Genomic DNA, 14,678 nt, shown 5'->3' with positions numbered 1-14,678 from the left:
CACACTATTAAACCCTTAACTTTCTTAAATTTTTCTTAAGGTTGTTCAAATAAACACAATAGATGGTTTAAATTAATACACTTATATAAGTTTGATATATACAAATTTAAGAGTTTAAATTAACATACTTAATACTTAGAGGTTTAAATTGACACAAATGATACAATTATTAGTTTAGAGTTTTGATATAGATATTGGTTTAAAGTTTAAAACTCATATTAGATATATTTGTAAATAAATTGACTTATTTACTTTTATTTGAAAAGAAGTAAAAAAGTTGGCGGATATAAATGAATATTGGTTATATTTATAATAATAATAATAATAATAATAATAATAATAATAATAATAATCATGAGATTTATCATAGAAAAAAGAAAAAGAAAAATAAAAGGAAAAAGAAAGGCATTGAGAAGAGTCAGTATTCCACGTGCTACTGTGAAATCTCTCGTCAATTCGTTTGCAGTGTCATCCCCACATTTCTCCCTTACTTCAATGCATTTCCATTTCCCCTCTCTTATTTCTCTTTTCTCCCCATTCCTTTCTTCTTCATTTGTCTTCTTCTTCCTCCATTTTCCCTTCACTCTCTCCACCTTTCCATTCCACTAACTATGATGAAGATTGACTCCTTCAAACCTTCCCTTGTTCCAGCCGCCGTCGGCGTCGTCGGCGGTAAGGTTGGTGTTGGCCTCGACGACGACATGTCAGACGGAATGCAATGCAGCGACCATCCTTACCGAACCAATCCCGGTGGAATCTGTGCCTTCTGTCTCCAAGAGAAGCTTGGGAAGCTGGTTTCTTCTTCTCTCCCACTTCCGATTCGCGGTTCGTCTTCTTCTCCTTCTTCTCCTTCCGTTGGATCCGAGAATAATGTTAGTTGTGGTAGTGGTGGTAATAATGCTCCTACTGCTCCGTCGAATGCTATTTCGATCGGTGCTGGTTCTACTTCGAAAACTGTCAATTTCAACGCTAATGGCGTTGATTGTCATTATCATGATACGAGGCGGGCCCGGATTCCTTTTTTGTTGGCTAAAAAGAAGAAGAAAGTTGTTACGGTTGGTGGAGCTGAGTATAATCGAAGTAACGACGTCGTTTTTAAGAGGAGTAAATCCACGACGGCGCCGAGGAGAGGACAGTTTCTTGTTGATGGTGACGACGGCGCTGATTTTAGCCCTAGGAAGCGAGGAGGGGGTTTTTGGTCTTTTCTATATTACCACGCGCCGTCGTCATCGAAATCTCACGCGCCGAGGAAAGTGGAGAATAGTAACAGTAAGGGTATTACTACTACTGGTGGTGGTAATCTGGGGGCAAACGCTACTATTTTAGAGGAAGACGAAAGCCCTAATAGTGATACGACGTCGTTTGAACGGAAGGTTTCGAGATCCAGATCCGTCGGGTGCGGTAGTCGGAGCTTTTCCGGTGATTTTTTCGAGAGAATCTCTACCGGTTTCGGCGACTGTACGCTCCGCCGAGTCGAATCTCAGAGAGAAAATAAGTCTTCTAAAGTCTCCACTAACGGAAACTCCAGCCACCGTAACGGCGCCGGCGTCGACCATCACTGTATCAAAGAAAGAGTAAAATGCGGCGGTTTATTCAGTGGATTCATGATGAATTCATCTTCTTCGTCTTCATCTTCCTCATCTTACTTAGTTTCATCCTCCGCCGACGAGCTTACCCGTAAACCAACTCCGGCAGCTGGGCCACTAATAAGCGGTGGCCGGAGCAGAACCTGGACGTGGGCATTTGCAAGTCCGATGAGAGCTTTTAAACCGTCAAATTCAAAGGATCGAAAACGATCCATAATCAGACAAGCTACAGAAAGCAACCCATCACCGGATTTGAACGCTATTCCTTCACTGTTAGCCGTGAGAAGCTGAAAAACAGCAAAAGAAGAAGAAGAAAAAAAAAACTCTGTTTCCGGTGAGTTTGTCATCGACAGTCAATCATATCAGATTTTCTCCATTTTTTCCGGCGAAAACCTCCATTGATTTCTACAAGTAGTTATAACAGTAATTCCCAAATTCAAAATTCATTATTCTTTGACAATAATTGAATCATTTCTCCAATGCAGTTGAAAAGGGGAAATCATGAAGCAGCTTATCAAAAATCAGGTGCGTTTAAGAACAGTGGATTTCTCTCATTTCTCACAGTACAAACCAAAAAGATAAAAGAAAGAGAGAGAAAGAGAGAGATTATTTGGATTGAATGAAAAAGCATATTAATGAATCTTTTGAGAAGATGGAAATTTGCTTTGTGTCTGTGTAATATCAAATTTGTAATTTGTCAATGCTGAATGTAATGTTTTCTATTTTTTTCTTTTGAAGAATAAAAAATGGTTGAATTTTCACAAATAATCACATGTGTGCACGTGCATGATAATGGAATAGACAGCTAGTTTTAACTGTGAAGTCAAATATATATACACACATCAAACAAACTAAACTCCCTAAAAAATAATGACCCATTTTGTTACAAATTCATGCTAAGTTATATTTATATTAAAAAAAGAATTAAAATATCATTTTGATCTCTTACTTTGAAGTTTGTTTAATATTATTTTTTTATATTTTTAATTGTATAATTTTAGTCATCGTACTTTCATCAAATTTTTAATTTAGTTTCCTAAAGTTAATTTTTAACCGAAATTGGTTAAATAATAAGGATAACGATTTTCATTCAAAGAAATAAAATAGATGAATATATTTTCAAAATTTATAGTAAAAATGGCTATAGATAACAAAATGGTATTTTTAAAAAACCAATAATAAACTAGAATTTTGGGGACTAAATTTAAGATTTATTAGAAATACAAAAACTAACAATCATTTTGTTTGATAATAATTTTATTTTTGGTTATTAGTTTTGAAAAATTAAGTTTATAAACATTCATTTTATCTCTATCTCTTTTGTATTGTGATGTTTTAATAAATCAAAGTCGCATTATAAAAATCAATATATGAATAATTTTAAAAATTTATTTTTGTATTTGAACTTGGTTAAGAAATCAGCATGAAACAAAACTTTTGGTCTCATTTGGTAACTATTTTTTTTTTTTTTTTTTTAAATTAAGTCTATTTCATCTACATTTCTTATAACTATTTGCATATTTAGTACAATGATTGAATTCTTAGTCCAATTTTAAAAATAAAAATAATTTTTTGAAAGCTATTTCTTTTAATTCTCAAATTTTGGCTTAGTTTTTTAAAGCACTTATGAAAATTAGATAACAGAGGAAGGTGGAAGTTGTGTTCATAAACTTAATTTTCAAAAACAAAAATTAATACAAAATGGATAGTAAACCAGACATTCATGATTAGTTTTAGAAATTGCAATATTTAAGTTGAACTTCTAATTTAGTTATTTCGTAATAACTTCCAATCTAATCATATGAACCTAGAGTAGTGTGACGATGACATAGAACAACCACTATCTCCATTCTATCTGAGTCTTAATTTCAGCTAAGATTTTAATGAATTTCTATTTGAATGTTAGTTTAGAAACATTTATATAATGAAGGATGGTGTATATATATATATATATAATTGGTAATTGAGGCAAAATTGATATAGTTATAAGTTGATGGGGATGATTAATAGCACCTCAAGTAGTAAGTAGCATGACAGACAAAAACAGACAGCTGGTTTATACAGAGAGAGAGAGAGGGAGGTTAGGATAGCTCTTAGTCTGTGAGTCTGTGACAGTAGTAAAAGTTATGTCACAGAATGGTCAGAAGTTGGTAATTTAAGGGAAATTGAGGGGGTTGCTTGGGAAAAGAAAAGAAAGGGAGGGAGTGGAAAGCAAAAATGAAGAAAAAGGAAATGTCAGAAGGGGGTAGGGGCATTATAGCAATCAGAGAATCAGAGGAGTTTGAAGATGGAGACATGACTGAGTTGAGTGAAAGAAAACAAACCAAACAAAGCTGCTATGATTTTTTTTTTTTTGCAAACTCCATAATTTAATGGTGAGATGTCTTTGTCATATGGCTGCTCTACTTTTTTCACTCTTTTTTCTCTCCTTTTCATTTATTATTAATAAATGCCAAGTGAATTGGTTTAAACCTAATTAATAATGATAATAATAAATGCTATGTTAATTCAATTTCAGCTCTTCAAATCATATCTATCTCGATACAATAGAATCGTTTCTGTTTCTAATTTAGGTCTCGTTTGCCCGACTTAGATTCTTTAGTAAAAGAACTTATTTGTTGATCACTTTTAAATTTGTTTTAACGTCTTAAAATTATTAGATAGAGCTTTTAGATTTTAATTTTCTTGAAAATTTGGTATCTTCTCCTTCCCATTTCAAATCATTTAATTTAATATATATTACTATTGAAAAGTTATTAAAGTGAGTATTTAATAGTAATATATGTTAATTAATTTAAAATAACTATAATTAATTAAGTATTTTGTTTTCTCACATTTATTTCATTCAAATTCTTATAACAATTATTTTTAAAAAAAATTAAAATTAAACAAAATCAGTTGCGATTCTAATCATACATATTTTTAAATAATAAATAATAAATTGAATATGAATATAAAAAATAATTGAAATGCTACTCTCGTTCATACAACTAAACTATACAAATTTAGTATTAATTTACTAAATATTGTAACTAATTTTTTCTAATTTAAAATTAAACTTCACCTAACACTATTTTACTTTTTCTAACCACTTATTTTTTTAAAAGTACAATTATCAGTAATTATTTTAAAAGTTACAACAATCTCAAACTAAGTCTTAGTCAAGTTGTGTATTAATTTTTTTTCCAAATAAATGGAAAAATATAAAGTTATACTTAAAAGTTGTATCAATCTAGACTAATAATTGCATTGACTTAAACGTAGAACTTGTGTATGAGTATCAATTCGAACTTTTTATCATATTCTGTTTGGAAAACTTTGTGTTAAACTTGTAATTGTATCAGTTAATCATTTGATTTTTTATAAATGAATCAATTTAGTTTTTTTTTTCTTTCTTTTTTTTTTTATTGAGATTTTTTTTGTAGGAATCGCTAATCTATTTTCTCTAATAATTCATTTTGTCAAATCGATATTTGAAGAAGTGTACACATGTTTGAGAACTAAAGTTTCAAATTATATTGGTCGAAGAAAACTCGACGGGTGTAAATTAATACATTTGCAAAAGTATAGAGTTTAAATTCATATAATTATCAATATTTTGGTTGATACAATCATGAAATTTAGTAGATATAAATTGATATTAAGCTTTTGTTTAGTAATTTTTTTTGTTTAAAAAATTATTGAAATATTAGTTCAGTTTCTGAAACCCAGGAAGAAAGAAAGAATTGGAAAAAACAGTGTGTTATGAGTTTATTATAAAGGTTTGGTTTTAAAATATCATATTTGTCTCCATATATTGGATTTTAATTCATTTTAGTTAATATACTTTGAATAAATCTTAAATGTGGTTCATGTTATTAGTTTGTTTGCTAAGAAAGAGATAAAAGAATAGAGAAAAGAAAAAGAAAGCATATATAATCATTTTCTTTATAAGTTTTGAAAATATATTTTTATGCTATACTTTTTCTTTTTCTTTCATGAAAATCATTATTGTAAAGTTAATTTCGATGGTCTAAATTTAAGATTTATAAAAAATATAAAGAGTAATTTGAACTATCAATAATAACGAGGACTAAGATAAAATAAAATTAACAATATTAATATAATCAACCTACATTAAAGTTGAACATATACTATCAACCAGAGGCGATTGAAAATATAGCAATCAAACCCAAAATATTAGCAAATATAACATAATTCAAAAGAATTTGCAAACATACCAAAATTTAGATCCAACTCTTCAAATCTTGATAGACCATATCCCCAATAGGTTACATCCCTAATAGATCTTGATAGACCATATCCTAATAGGAGTTTATGAACGATAGAGTATCACTTATAAACTTTGCCATATTCGCAATTCTTTTAAAATGTTACTATACACTTAATTATTAATACTAAAAGTGTTATGTTACTTATTACAATTACCCTATTTTAATCTAAAAGCCTGTAGATTACAATGTTGTTTTTTTGGGGATTTTCAAATATAGAAAAACAAGGAAAATCATTTACACAAAATAACAAAATTCTAATCTCTTGATAGAAGTCTATTCGTATTTTTTTTTTTGATATTTTTTCTATCGACAAGAAATTCTCACAACATGTGCTTCATAATTTCTTCAACAAGTTAATTGATTTTATTTTTTATTTTTTTAATTTCATCGAGTTATTAATATCCTCACCTAAACTTTTCTTTTAAAAAGAATCAGGATCTGTAATATTTTCTCAGATTAGATTTTCAAAAAAAGATAGTAAAAGAAGTGTTATTTTAGTTTTAAACTTCGACCTTCCAAAATTGTGTGTAAAAGCTTAATTAAACTTTAAAAGTGTCCCCTTTTTGACCTTTTATTATTGCTATTATTATTATCAAAACTGGATAAAAACAAATAAATAAAAAATGTAAACACAGACTATTTTTTTTTTTTTTTTAAGAAAAACAAGACCATCACTAAAAGGACCCCTGAAATTCGAATTCAAAAGACCTAAAAGATTGTCCCAAAAAAAAAAAAAAAAAGGACCTAAGAGATCCACGACTTTCTGCCCCATAAAAGGAAACAAGAAAATTATTTATTTAAAAAAAAAGGTTAGGTCGTGCTAACATGTGCGTCTATTAACATAAAGACAAATGCAAGATCTTTCAAAAGCATCCAAGGAAAAGCAAGTAGAAGCAACTTGATAGTTCAACTAAAAGGATAAATATAATATTGAAATTTCTTTTTAAGTTATTATTATTGGTACATTCAAGTCTGTTTGTGATTCTAAGGGCCCCTTAATTATCATCTTCCAAACCATGTTATAAACCCGAACAAATTATTATATGGCATCTTTATGGGTTTATATGAACGAACTGCACCTGTAGGTTCAATAAATCTTCTATCTTATAAACGAGATTTTGCGACACCAGATGGAGAACTCTGCAAAAAGTAACACATCTTTAGAAGTTAACTAACTGCACATAACTCAACTAATTAAGACATACATCATTGACTATGAGGTTAAAGATTTGAATCCTCACTTGTTGAATACGGAAAAATAAGAAAAAGGGTAAAAAATAAAAATTTCAGGTTGTCCTCTATGACTGGGTGTGAACTGCCATTAACATTTGGTACTATAAAGTCATATTACATGTGTACATGGACATAAAAGAAGGGTTGTGTTTATCTAATATATCCGAGGACCTTTTTTTGTTCAAAAGGAGTGGTTAATTCCATGTTCAAGTGGCGTTCAATTGATTAAATAATAATTGATATTTGATTTATTTGTTTGGTATGACATGGGAAAAGAATTAGGGCATGATCTAAGAGTGTTGTTAATCATGAAAATGGTATTTTTTTAATAGTTAAATGTTGATGGGTTGACTATAATCTATGTGCACTTTTCTTCTAACCTACTACTCGATAACTTCTTTTCCCTAGCCAAATTAAGCTAGTAATTGACATGTACTACCTCCCTTGAAGTTAAAGGATTTAAGTTCAAATCCAGACATCCCATTTGTTTTACTAAAAAACCCATCTCTTACACACATTTTTCACATCTATTCACACATTTCTTTTACTATCTTCTCATTGCATGCATTGCATATCACAAATTTCTCTTTACACACCCTCATTGGGTTCTCTTTACATGCAATTTCTCACCAACCGCTCTCTTAATACAAACGCATAATGCAAACAATTCTCTCCCTAGTCTCTAATCTCTATTTATAGCTCAACAATAATTGCCATATACTACCACTCCTGAGGTTGGATGTTCAAATCCCAATATCCTAGGATTTGAACTACATCTATTTACATGTATACACTCTCACAATGCAAACAATTTCTCTTACTAATCTCCATTTAAGAACTTTCTTTCACTATTCTTTTTTAATCATTTTACTGATTGACATGTTAAAGCACAAAATATATTGTCGTGCTAGAGCACAAGATATATGTCAAATAGAGTTGCGTAGTGGTTTAGTTTTCTCACCAAGGTTGCGCCCTGAGCAGCTCTTTCAGCCAAGTAAGCACAAGGCTTGAAGAATCCACCGTACAGTTTTGACCATTCCTCCAATCTTGAATAGATGTATTTTGATCCAAGAGAATCAGCCCAAAACATCACTCCTCCCCTGTGATCAAAAGGAACAAAACTTTGTAGATCAGTAATTTATTGAGGTCTAACAAATAAACTTAATTTCGAAGAACTCTCACCAACCTACCTGTAAGGTGGAAAACCCATGCCCATTACACCAGCAATGTCCAAGTCTGCTGCTTTGACGGCTATACCTTCGGCCAGTACACGGCATGCTTCATTCACCACAGGGAAGAATATCATCTCAACAATGTCCTTCTCTGATAATTTAGCCAGCTGGACACATTCAATCACAAAAAAAAAGGGATGGGTAGAAGTTCAGCATTAGATCATTACGTAGAGCTTTCTAATGGCTAAAGTAAACAATTTTCAGGTGTAAGTTTGGTATTTGATCTTTAATTCATGAAAGTTCAAGGAAGGAGCACGAGGTCAAAAGAAAAGAAATGCGTATATGAAGGCAAACTAAATGCAAACAGAAAAAGAGAGAGCGAGACCTTAGGGTCTACAGAAATGCCAGACATGCTCCTAGCCTTTTCAATGTACTTCTTTAACTCCGGATCTGGCTTAGACTTTCGGTTCTTGTCATAGAGATAAAAACCTTTCTGAGTTGTTTCACCTGAAATTTACAACTTGACCAAGTTACTTTTTAAAGAAATGTCCATGTCTAAAATGAAAGATAAAATGTTCGAGGACGTGCTTCCTTAAGACCCTCAATCATAAACGTTTATGCTCTAAAGGTCAGAACGGGAACAGTTTTCTGACAATGAGTTAGGGAATGTCTAAACGTATGGCGTTCATGTGTGAGCTCTGCGTGTGTGTGGTTGTGGGCATTTTCAAGAAAGGTTTTGCTCGAGGAGAGTTGGTCACTCCTCTGGAATAGACTGAGCAGTAATTGTAGGGTACTTCTGGCAATCTTGGATATTATTTCCTGATAAATTGGAGTTTTCTCTGTCATTTTCAAGAAAGTTTCTGCTTGGGGAGAGTTAGTCAGCCCTTGAGGATTGACTGAGCAGTAATCGTAGGGTGCTTTTTGGTACCCTTGGTATATTTCCAGATAAATAAAGATACCTCCTAACAGAATCATTGATAAAATACTTTCCGGAAGTGCAAAGCCAGCAAAATCTTAGATGCAATTGCCGAGTTTAAGGGATGAAACTCTACCTGCTCTCTTATCCTCTTGCATAAGAGGAATTATCATAGATTTGAAGGTTCTATCAGGAAAATTCTGAACAAACTGACCACCGGTTGCTATAGCCACGCCAAAACCAACAAGATCAATCAATCTGAAGGAAAAGAACAAAGTTAGATGAAGGTCAAAAATGAATAAGCATAAAGCTGAACCACGAAAATTTATAAACCTGAAAGGGCCCATTGGCATTCCAAACTTAGAAATTGCCCTGTCGATCTGATATGGATCTACTCCATGTTCTACGAGTAACAATGCAGCTTGAGTATATGGGAAAAACATCCTATTGACAGCAAAACCAGTGCAGTTGCCAACAACAACTGGTGTTTTCTTTATCCTTTTTCCGACATCTACCAAATCAACAATTACTTGTGGAGCTGTCCTTTTAGTACGAACAACTTCCAATAGTGGCATGACGTGTGCTGGACTGCATCAGAAGCATAAACTCAATGGCTAAATGGCTAAACCAAGACAATACAGGAATGGGGAGAAGTATGAATTTACAAACCTAAAAAAATGAGCTCCGACAATTCTATCATGAGATTTTGTTCTCTCCCCAATCAGCTCCAAATCTATTGTGGACGTATTGGTAGCAAGTATGCAATGTGGAGGGCAATATTTCTCAAGATCAACAAAGATCTGTTGCTTCAGAGAGATGTTCTCTATAACAGCCTGTTACATGCAGAACCAAATTGACATTAATGATTGCTACTTTTTGTGCGTAAAGAAGTAAAATGTGGGACTTACCTCAATAACCATATCCACATCTCTGAAACTTTCATAGTCAAGGACACCCTTGAGTAGGGAAATAGTTTTTTCAAATTTTTCTGGAGTCATTTTACCCTTGCGGACTCGGCTTTGTAGATTGGCTAACATGTTAACGATGACAAGTCATACACAAACCAGATAGAATATAAAAAAAATGCAATCAAGTAGTAAATTCTAGGCTTACATTTGACTCTGCCAAGACCAGCCTCCAAAAATTTATCGTTTACTTCTTTAAGAATCACAGGATAGTTGCTAAGAATCAATGCTGTAGCTATCCCAGATCCCATTAATCCCCCACCAACAACAGCAACTTTATTAATACGTCTCGGTGTCAACCCAAGATCAGAAACTCCAGGTACCTATTATATTTTGAAAAAAAGGAAGCAATATCAACATAAGAGAAAGGACTATGCTCATAATGTATTAACAAGGGTTGTGGTTTTTTCTATATCCTGAAGTAAAGATTATTTAAAGCGATAATTTATTTTTCAGTAAATCTTCAACTCACACCTTCGTTGTTCCACGCTGAGCAAAAAATACATGAATCAAGCTTTTACTGGTATCAGCATGTAGTAGTACTTGAAAATCTTCAATCTCCTGCCATGGGCATCAAAAATAAATTCAGGAAGGTTATTTCATATTTGGATCTTTTTACTTTAAGCGAAAATAACTGCATTAGAAATACAACCTTCCAAAGACCAGCACGAGGACCTGAGACTACACCCGTTTCAACAACATCAATGCAAACCAGAGGGTGCTTGAGATTTGGAGCTTGTTTCCGTACTTGAGCCCTAGCAAACTTAAAAATTTCCCTAGCATCAGCAAGAGACTCTAACTTGTCAGTCTTGTGAAGACTGATAATCCATGGTTTTCTCCGCTCTGAGATATCCAGAGCCCATTTGCGTGCAGTGCTGATCAACTCTTCAGAAGGGACTATGACATCCACAAGTCCCAGTGAAAAGGCTTCTTCTCCTTTGACTGGCTTGGATGTCTGTTCAAGCATAGCAAGTATCGGTATGTTGAGAGAGACAGGTAGAGAATAAGCAACAGATATGAATGGCTATTGAATCTATTCTATAGCAAGGTGTCAAAAATCAAAAGCAGGAGCTACTAATCTCACCAGCATCATTTCTAAAGCCTTTGGAAGACCAACAAGACGAGGAAGTCGCTGTGTTCCTGATCAATAAAGAAGCTTGAGATTAAAACAGCATAAGAAAATCTTAGAAGATTTCAAAACAGTCGGCTCCTGTTGTTTTCATTATATAATAGACAAATTCATTTCAGCCAATTCAAATACTAGTTTATAACTAAAAGATCTATGCTGTCCATCTTCTAAAAGTTAAGAAGTATAATGTATACTATCCTATCAAAGGCCCAATATCCCTCAATCCACAAAGGATCCAACTGATAACATAAACTGCCATTTGCTAATCCTTCCAATGTTAAGTACGAGAAGGTAGATTTGTGAGATCACAACTACCCACAGCTTATTATAGTAAAGTTCAGTTGGGTGCATATCCTTACAGTGGCTCACAGAATCAACTAGTAGAAATAAAAATTAGACAAAGAACTACCAAAAACAGTGACACAGGCATACCTCCAAAACCAGGAATTAAACCAAGCTGAAGTTCAGGTAATCCTAACTGTGCAGTTTTGGTTGATACTCGTGCATGGCATGCCTACAAACCAAAATTATATAAAATATTTTTAAACAATTTTTTAAAGATTTAATTATCTACAAGAAGTACCAGGACATACCATAGCAACCTCTAACCCTCCACCCAAAGCAAGTCCGTCAATAGCGGCAACGGCGGGCTTTCTAGCAGCTGGAAAACATAACTAACAATTAAATTCTTGGCTAAAACTATCTTTCTCTCTCGCTTTTCAAGAGTGTTGAAAGATGAGAGTAAGAATTAAAGAAACTGAGTGGAAATGTACCTTCAAAAATATCAGTTATTACATCCACGGAGATATAGCCAGGCCGTGGTTCCGCAGCTAAAAATTCATTTAAAAGATGTCAACAAAAGTATTTAGAGTAACTTATGAGAAAATGTGACACAGAAATCTAAACCCACCTTTTCCACCTTGAAGTCCACCGAAGGCTGTTATATCAAAGCCACCAGAGAACTTTCCCCTGGCACCTGCTCCAATGACATACAGAATTAGCTTTTACATCTCTAACATTTCTAATAACTCATGTACGAAAATAGTTTCACCCTAACCTGTAACAACAATTGCCTTCACATCTTCTCTTTGCAAAGCCTGTTCGTAACTCTCTTTCAAGCTGAATAATACTACATTACAAAAAAAGACGAGTAATGCTCTCAGTACATACGAGTGGATAAAATAATTCTATTTCGAAGAACAACCAAGAGCCAGATCTCAGTCTCTACAATTTCCCAACAATTAGAACGGAGTCCCCAAATCATAAATTCTCATGACTGGATGAAATCTATGCAAAGCTCTAAAATGAAGACATCTTATATTTCATCATTCATAGCAAAGTTATTTACAACTAATCCCAAACCCTTTCCAGTTGCTTTTCATACACAGTAAGAAGCCAAGCTCAATTAAAAAAACAACACCAACAACACAGATAGATACAATGCTAAAACCTACAGCTCCAAGCCTCCATCGGTAAATTAAACAGTTAGAGTCGGTGCACCAAGTCGAATCAGCAATTGCCAATTTGACATGCAATTGAGCTGTTATTAATTCAAATGAGGAGATAATCATAATATACACAGCTCTTCGTTCAATTATGTTGATTCATCCAAAACTGATGGGAAAGAAATATTGGAACCACGAAATCAATCAAAAACGAAATTCTCAACACAAAAAGGAAAAAAAGAAGAAAAAGAATAAGAAGACAGTGATAATACCAAACATCAAAACAGATGAATCAAGTAAAATCAAACGGAATAGAGGGCGAGTATAAAGAACAGAGAAATCATACCATCAAAAGAAAGTGAGTTAACGGGAGGATTAATGATCGTGATAAGAGCGACTCCATCAGCTCCAACCTCCAAAGTTGTTCTTCCCTTCGCTTTGCTAGCCATTTCTCAGTGTAGGAAATTGAGATTGGAGGTTCTTTCTGCAACAATTTGCGAAGAATTCGAGGAAGATCCAACGGAAATTCGTATCGAATTTCAGATTCGACAAGAAAGACGCTTCGCTTTCGATGATGAAAGTGGCGTTCGTAGAGATGAACACGGAAAAGGAAACTAAAAATTCCAAACTGGGAATTAGTAAAATGTAAATTATATAAAGTATTAAGTAATAACTAACAAGTAAGCTTTTCTTCTAAAAAAATAAAAAAGAAAAAAAAAAGTTAAATTTAAGCAACCAAATTAATTGCCCTACCGATCCCAAATCGTTTGAACAGAGCGTGCACACACGCTCTCGATTATTATAGTAATTTTGCCATAAAAATCTCTCAACAAAGATAAAAATAATTATAACTAAAATATAATTTTTGATGAGGAATTTCATCCATTTGGAATAGGGAGAAGTGTCCTTTCAATCACTCAAAAGAAAGATATCATCGAATCAATCTCGAATTTATTTTTAATTTTTGTAAAAAGAAAATAACGAAAATTAGGAGGATGAATATGATTGTGGCAACAATGAGAGATCTCTATTTATGGTGACATAATATGTCATTGGCGAAAATATTTTTATCAAATAGTTATCGAAAATTTTGTCAATGTTGATATCAAAATCTAGGAAAAAAACTCACCTAATTGTAAAAAGTGACCAAATAATCGGGAGAATTGTCAAATAAATGTTTAAACGTATCCCATAAATGAGGTTACATTGATGTATTTATAAGAAAAATGATTTTGAGTTTTTCTTTTCCTTCTATGATTAGGGTGTAGATTTTTTTTATTCTTTATTTTTTATATTTTTCAAATCCTAAACAAATAGGATTATATATTTTTATTTTGAAAAATATTTTGAAGAGTTAATTGTACGATTATCCAATTATAAATTTATGTTATGCTATTATAGGTTAACTGTTAATTCGGCAATTAAAAACAAGGAACGTGTGTTCACGCTCGCTTAGAGCAGTAGCGTAGAAACGTAGGGAAATCTGCCACGTCATCCAGTTGTCGGTTGATATCTCTAAGCTTCTTTTTCTTAAATATTTTTAATTGTCAAATGCCGTGTTGTCATTTTCTGATTGGCTGAAGCGCACAATTTTTTTAATTTCTATTTTTCCTTGAAATTCGTAAAGAGATTCGTATTGAAATGCGGAAACATGAATTTTGGATATGGATAACAAAAGATGATAAATCTTTCTCAATCTGTCGATCTCATGCATGATCTATAATAATTTATTGGAATTTTGATTTCAAGAATATGTTTGATAATATGTAGATAAAATATCGATATGAAAAGATAATTTTATAAATAAAAAAAATTATAAAAGTTATTTAAATTAATAATGAAGTTGGTTTTATCTTTAAACTAAGTTATTGATCATGTTAAATAATTTATACTTTTGTATTGAAATTAATAGATGACGCTTTTTTAGAATATGTGATATTATTATACTAAAGGGGATC

At 32.5% G+C, this 14,678-nt stretch overlaps 2 protein-coding genes across 2 annotated transcripts; one reads left to right on the top strand and one right to left on the bottom strand.

Moving 5' to 3' along the window:
• Nucleotides 1–471: 471 nt before the first annotated feature.
• LOC120092831 (vitellogenin-like protein) lies at nucleotides 472–2,354 on the top strand. Its single transcript, XM_039051055.2, has 2 exons — nucleotides 472–1,920; nucleotides 2,072–2,354. Exon 1 carries the CDS (start codon nucleotides 612–614, stop codon nucleotides 1,875–1,877), a length of 1,266 nt encoding a protein of 421 aa, XP_038906983.1. The 5' UTR covers nucleotides 472–611; the 3' UTR covers nucleotides 1,878–1,920; nucleotides 2,072–2,354.
• A 4,411-nt stretch (nucleotides 2,355–6,765) lies between these two features.
• Nucleotides 6,766–13,388, bottom strand: LOC120067869 (glyoxysomal fatty acid beta-oxidation multifunctional protein MFP-a-like). The gene is made up of 18 exons (XM_039019478.2): nucleotides 13,067–13,388; nucleotides 12,333–12,404; nucleotides 12,186–12,251; nucleotides 12,049–12,105; nucleotides 11,869–11,936; nucleotides 11,708–11,789; nucleotides 11,231–11,286; nucleotides 10,799–11,101; nucleotides 10,621–10,707; nucleotides 10,295–10,469; nucleotides 10,090–10,211; nucleotides 9,851–10,014; nucleotides 9,515–9,769; nucleotides 9,318–9,439; nucleotides 8,651–8,772; nucleotides 8,284–8,432; nucleotides 8,055–8,193; nucleotides 6,766–7,000 (listed from the first exon to the last, which is right to left on the bottom strand). The coding sequence occupies exons 1-18, from the start codon at nucleotides 13,167–13,169 to the stop codon at nucleotides 6,965–6,967; spliced, it is 2,178 nt and encodes a 725-aa protein (XP_038875406.1). The 5' UTR covers nucleotides 13,170–13,388; the 3' UTR covers nucleotides 6,766–6,964.
• Between the last annotated feature and the right edge of the window lie 1,290 nt (nucleotides 13,389–14,678).

Source organism: Benincasa hispida, chromosome 12, assembly GCF_027475165.1.
Source record: "Benincasa hispida cultivar pf3 chromosome 12, pf3_genome.v1.1, whole genome shotgun sequence".
Lineage (NCBI taxonomy): Eukaryota > Viridiplantae > Streptophyta > Magnoliopsida > Cucurbitales > Cucurbitaceae > Benincasa > Benincasa hispida.
The sequence above is the reverse complement of the archived record's forward strand: the minus strand, read 5'-3'. Positions and strand labels throughout refer to the sequence as shown.

Excerpts from the sequence above, each read along its gene's own strand:
- LOC120067869 (XM_039019478.2), bottom strand. The coding sequence starts at position 13,169 with ATGGCTAGCAAAGCGAAGGGAAGAACAACTTTGGAGGTTGGAGCTGAT. Across the intron at positions 12,252-12,332 it reads GAAGGCAATTGTTGTTACAG|GTGCCAGGGGAAAGTTCTCT; the intron begins GTTAGGGTGAAA and ends TCATTGGAGCAG. Across the intron at positions 9,770-9,850 it reads GTCGGAGCTCATTTTTTTAG|TCCAGCACACGTCATGCCAC; the intron begins GTTTGTAAATTC and ends CTTCTGATGCAG.
- LOC120092831 (XM_039051055.2), top strand. The coding sequence starts at position 612 with ATGATGAAGATTGACTCCTTCAAACCTTCCCTTGTTCCAGCCGCCGTC.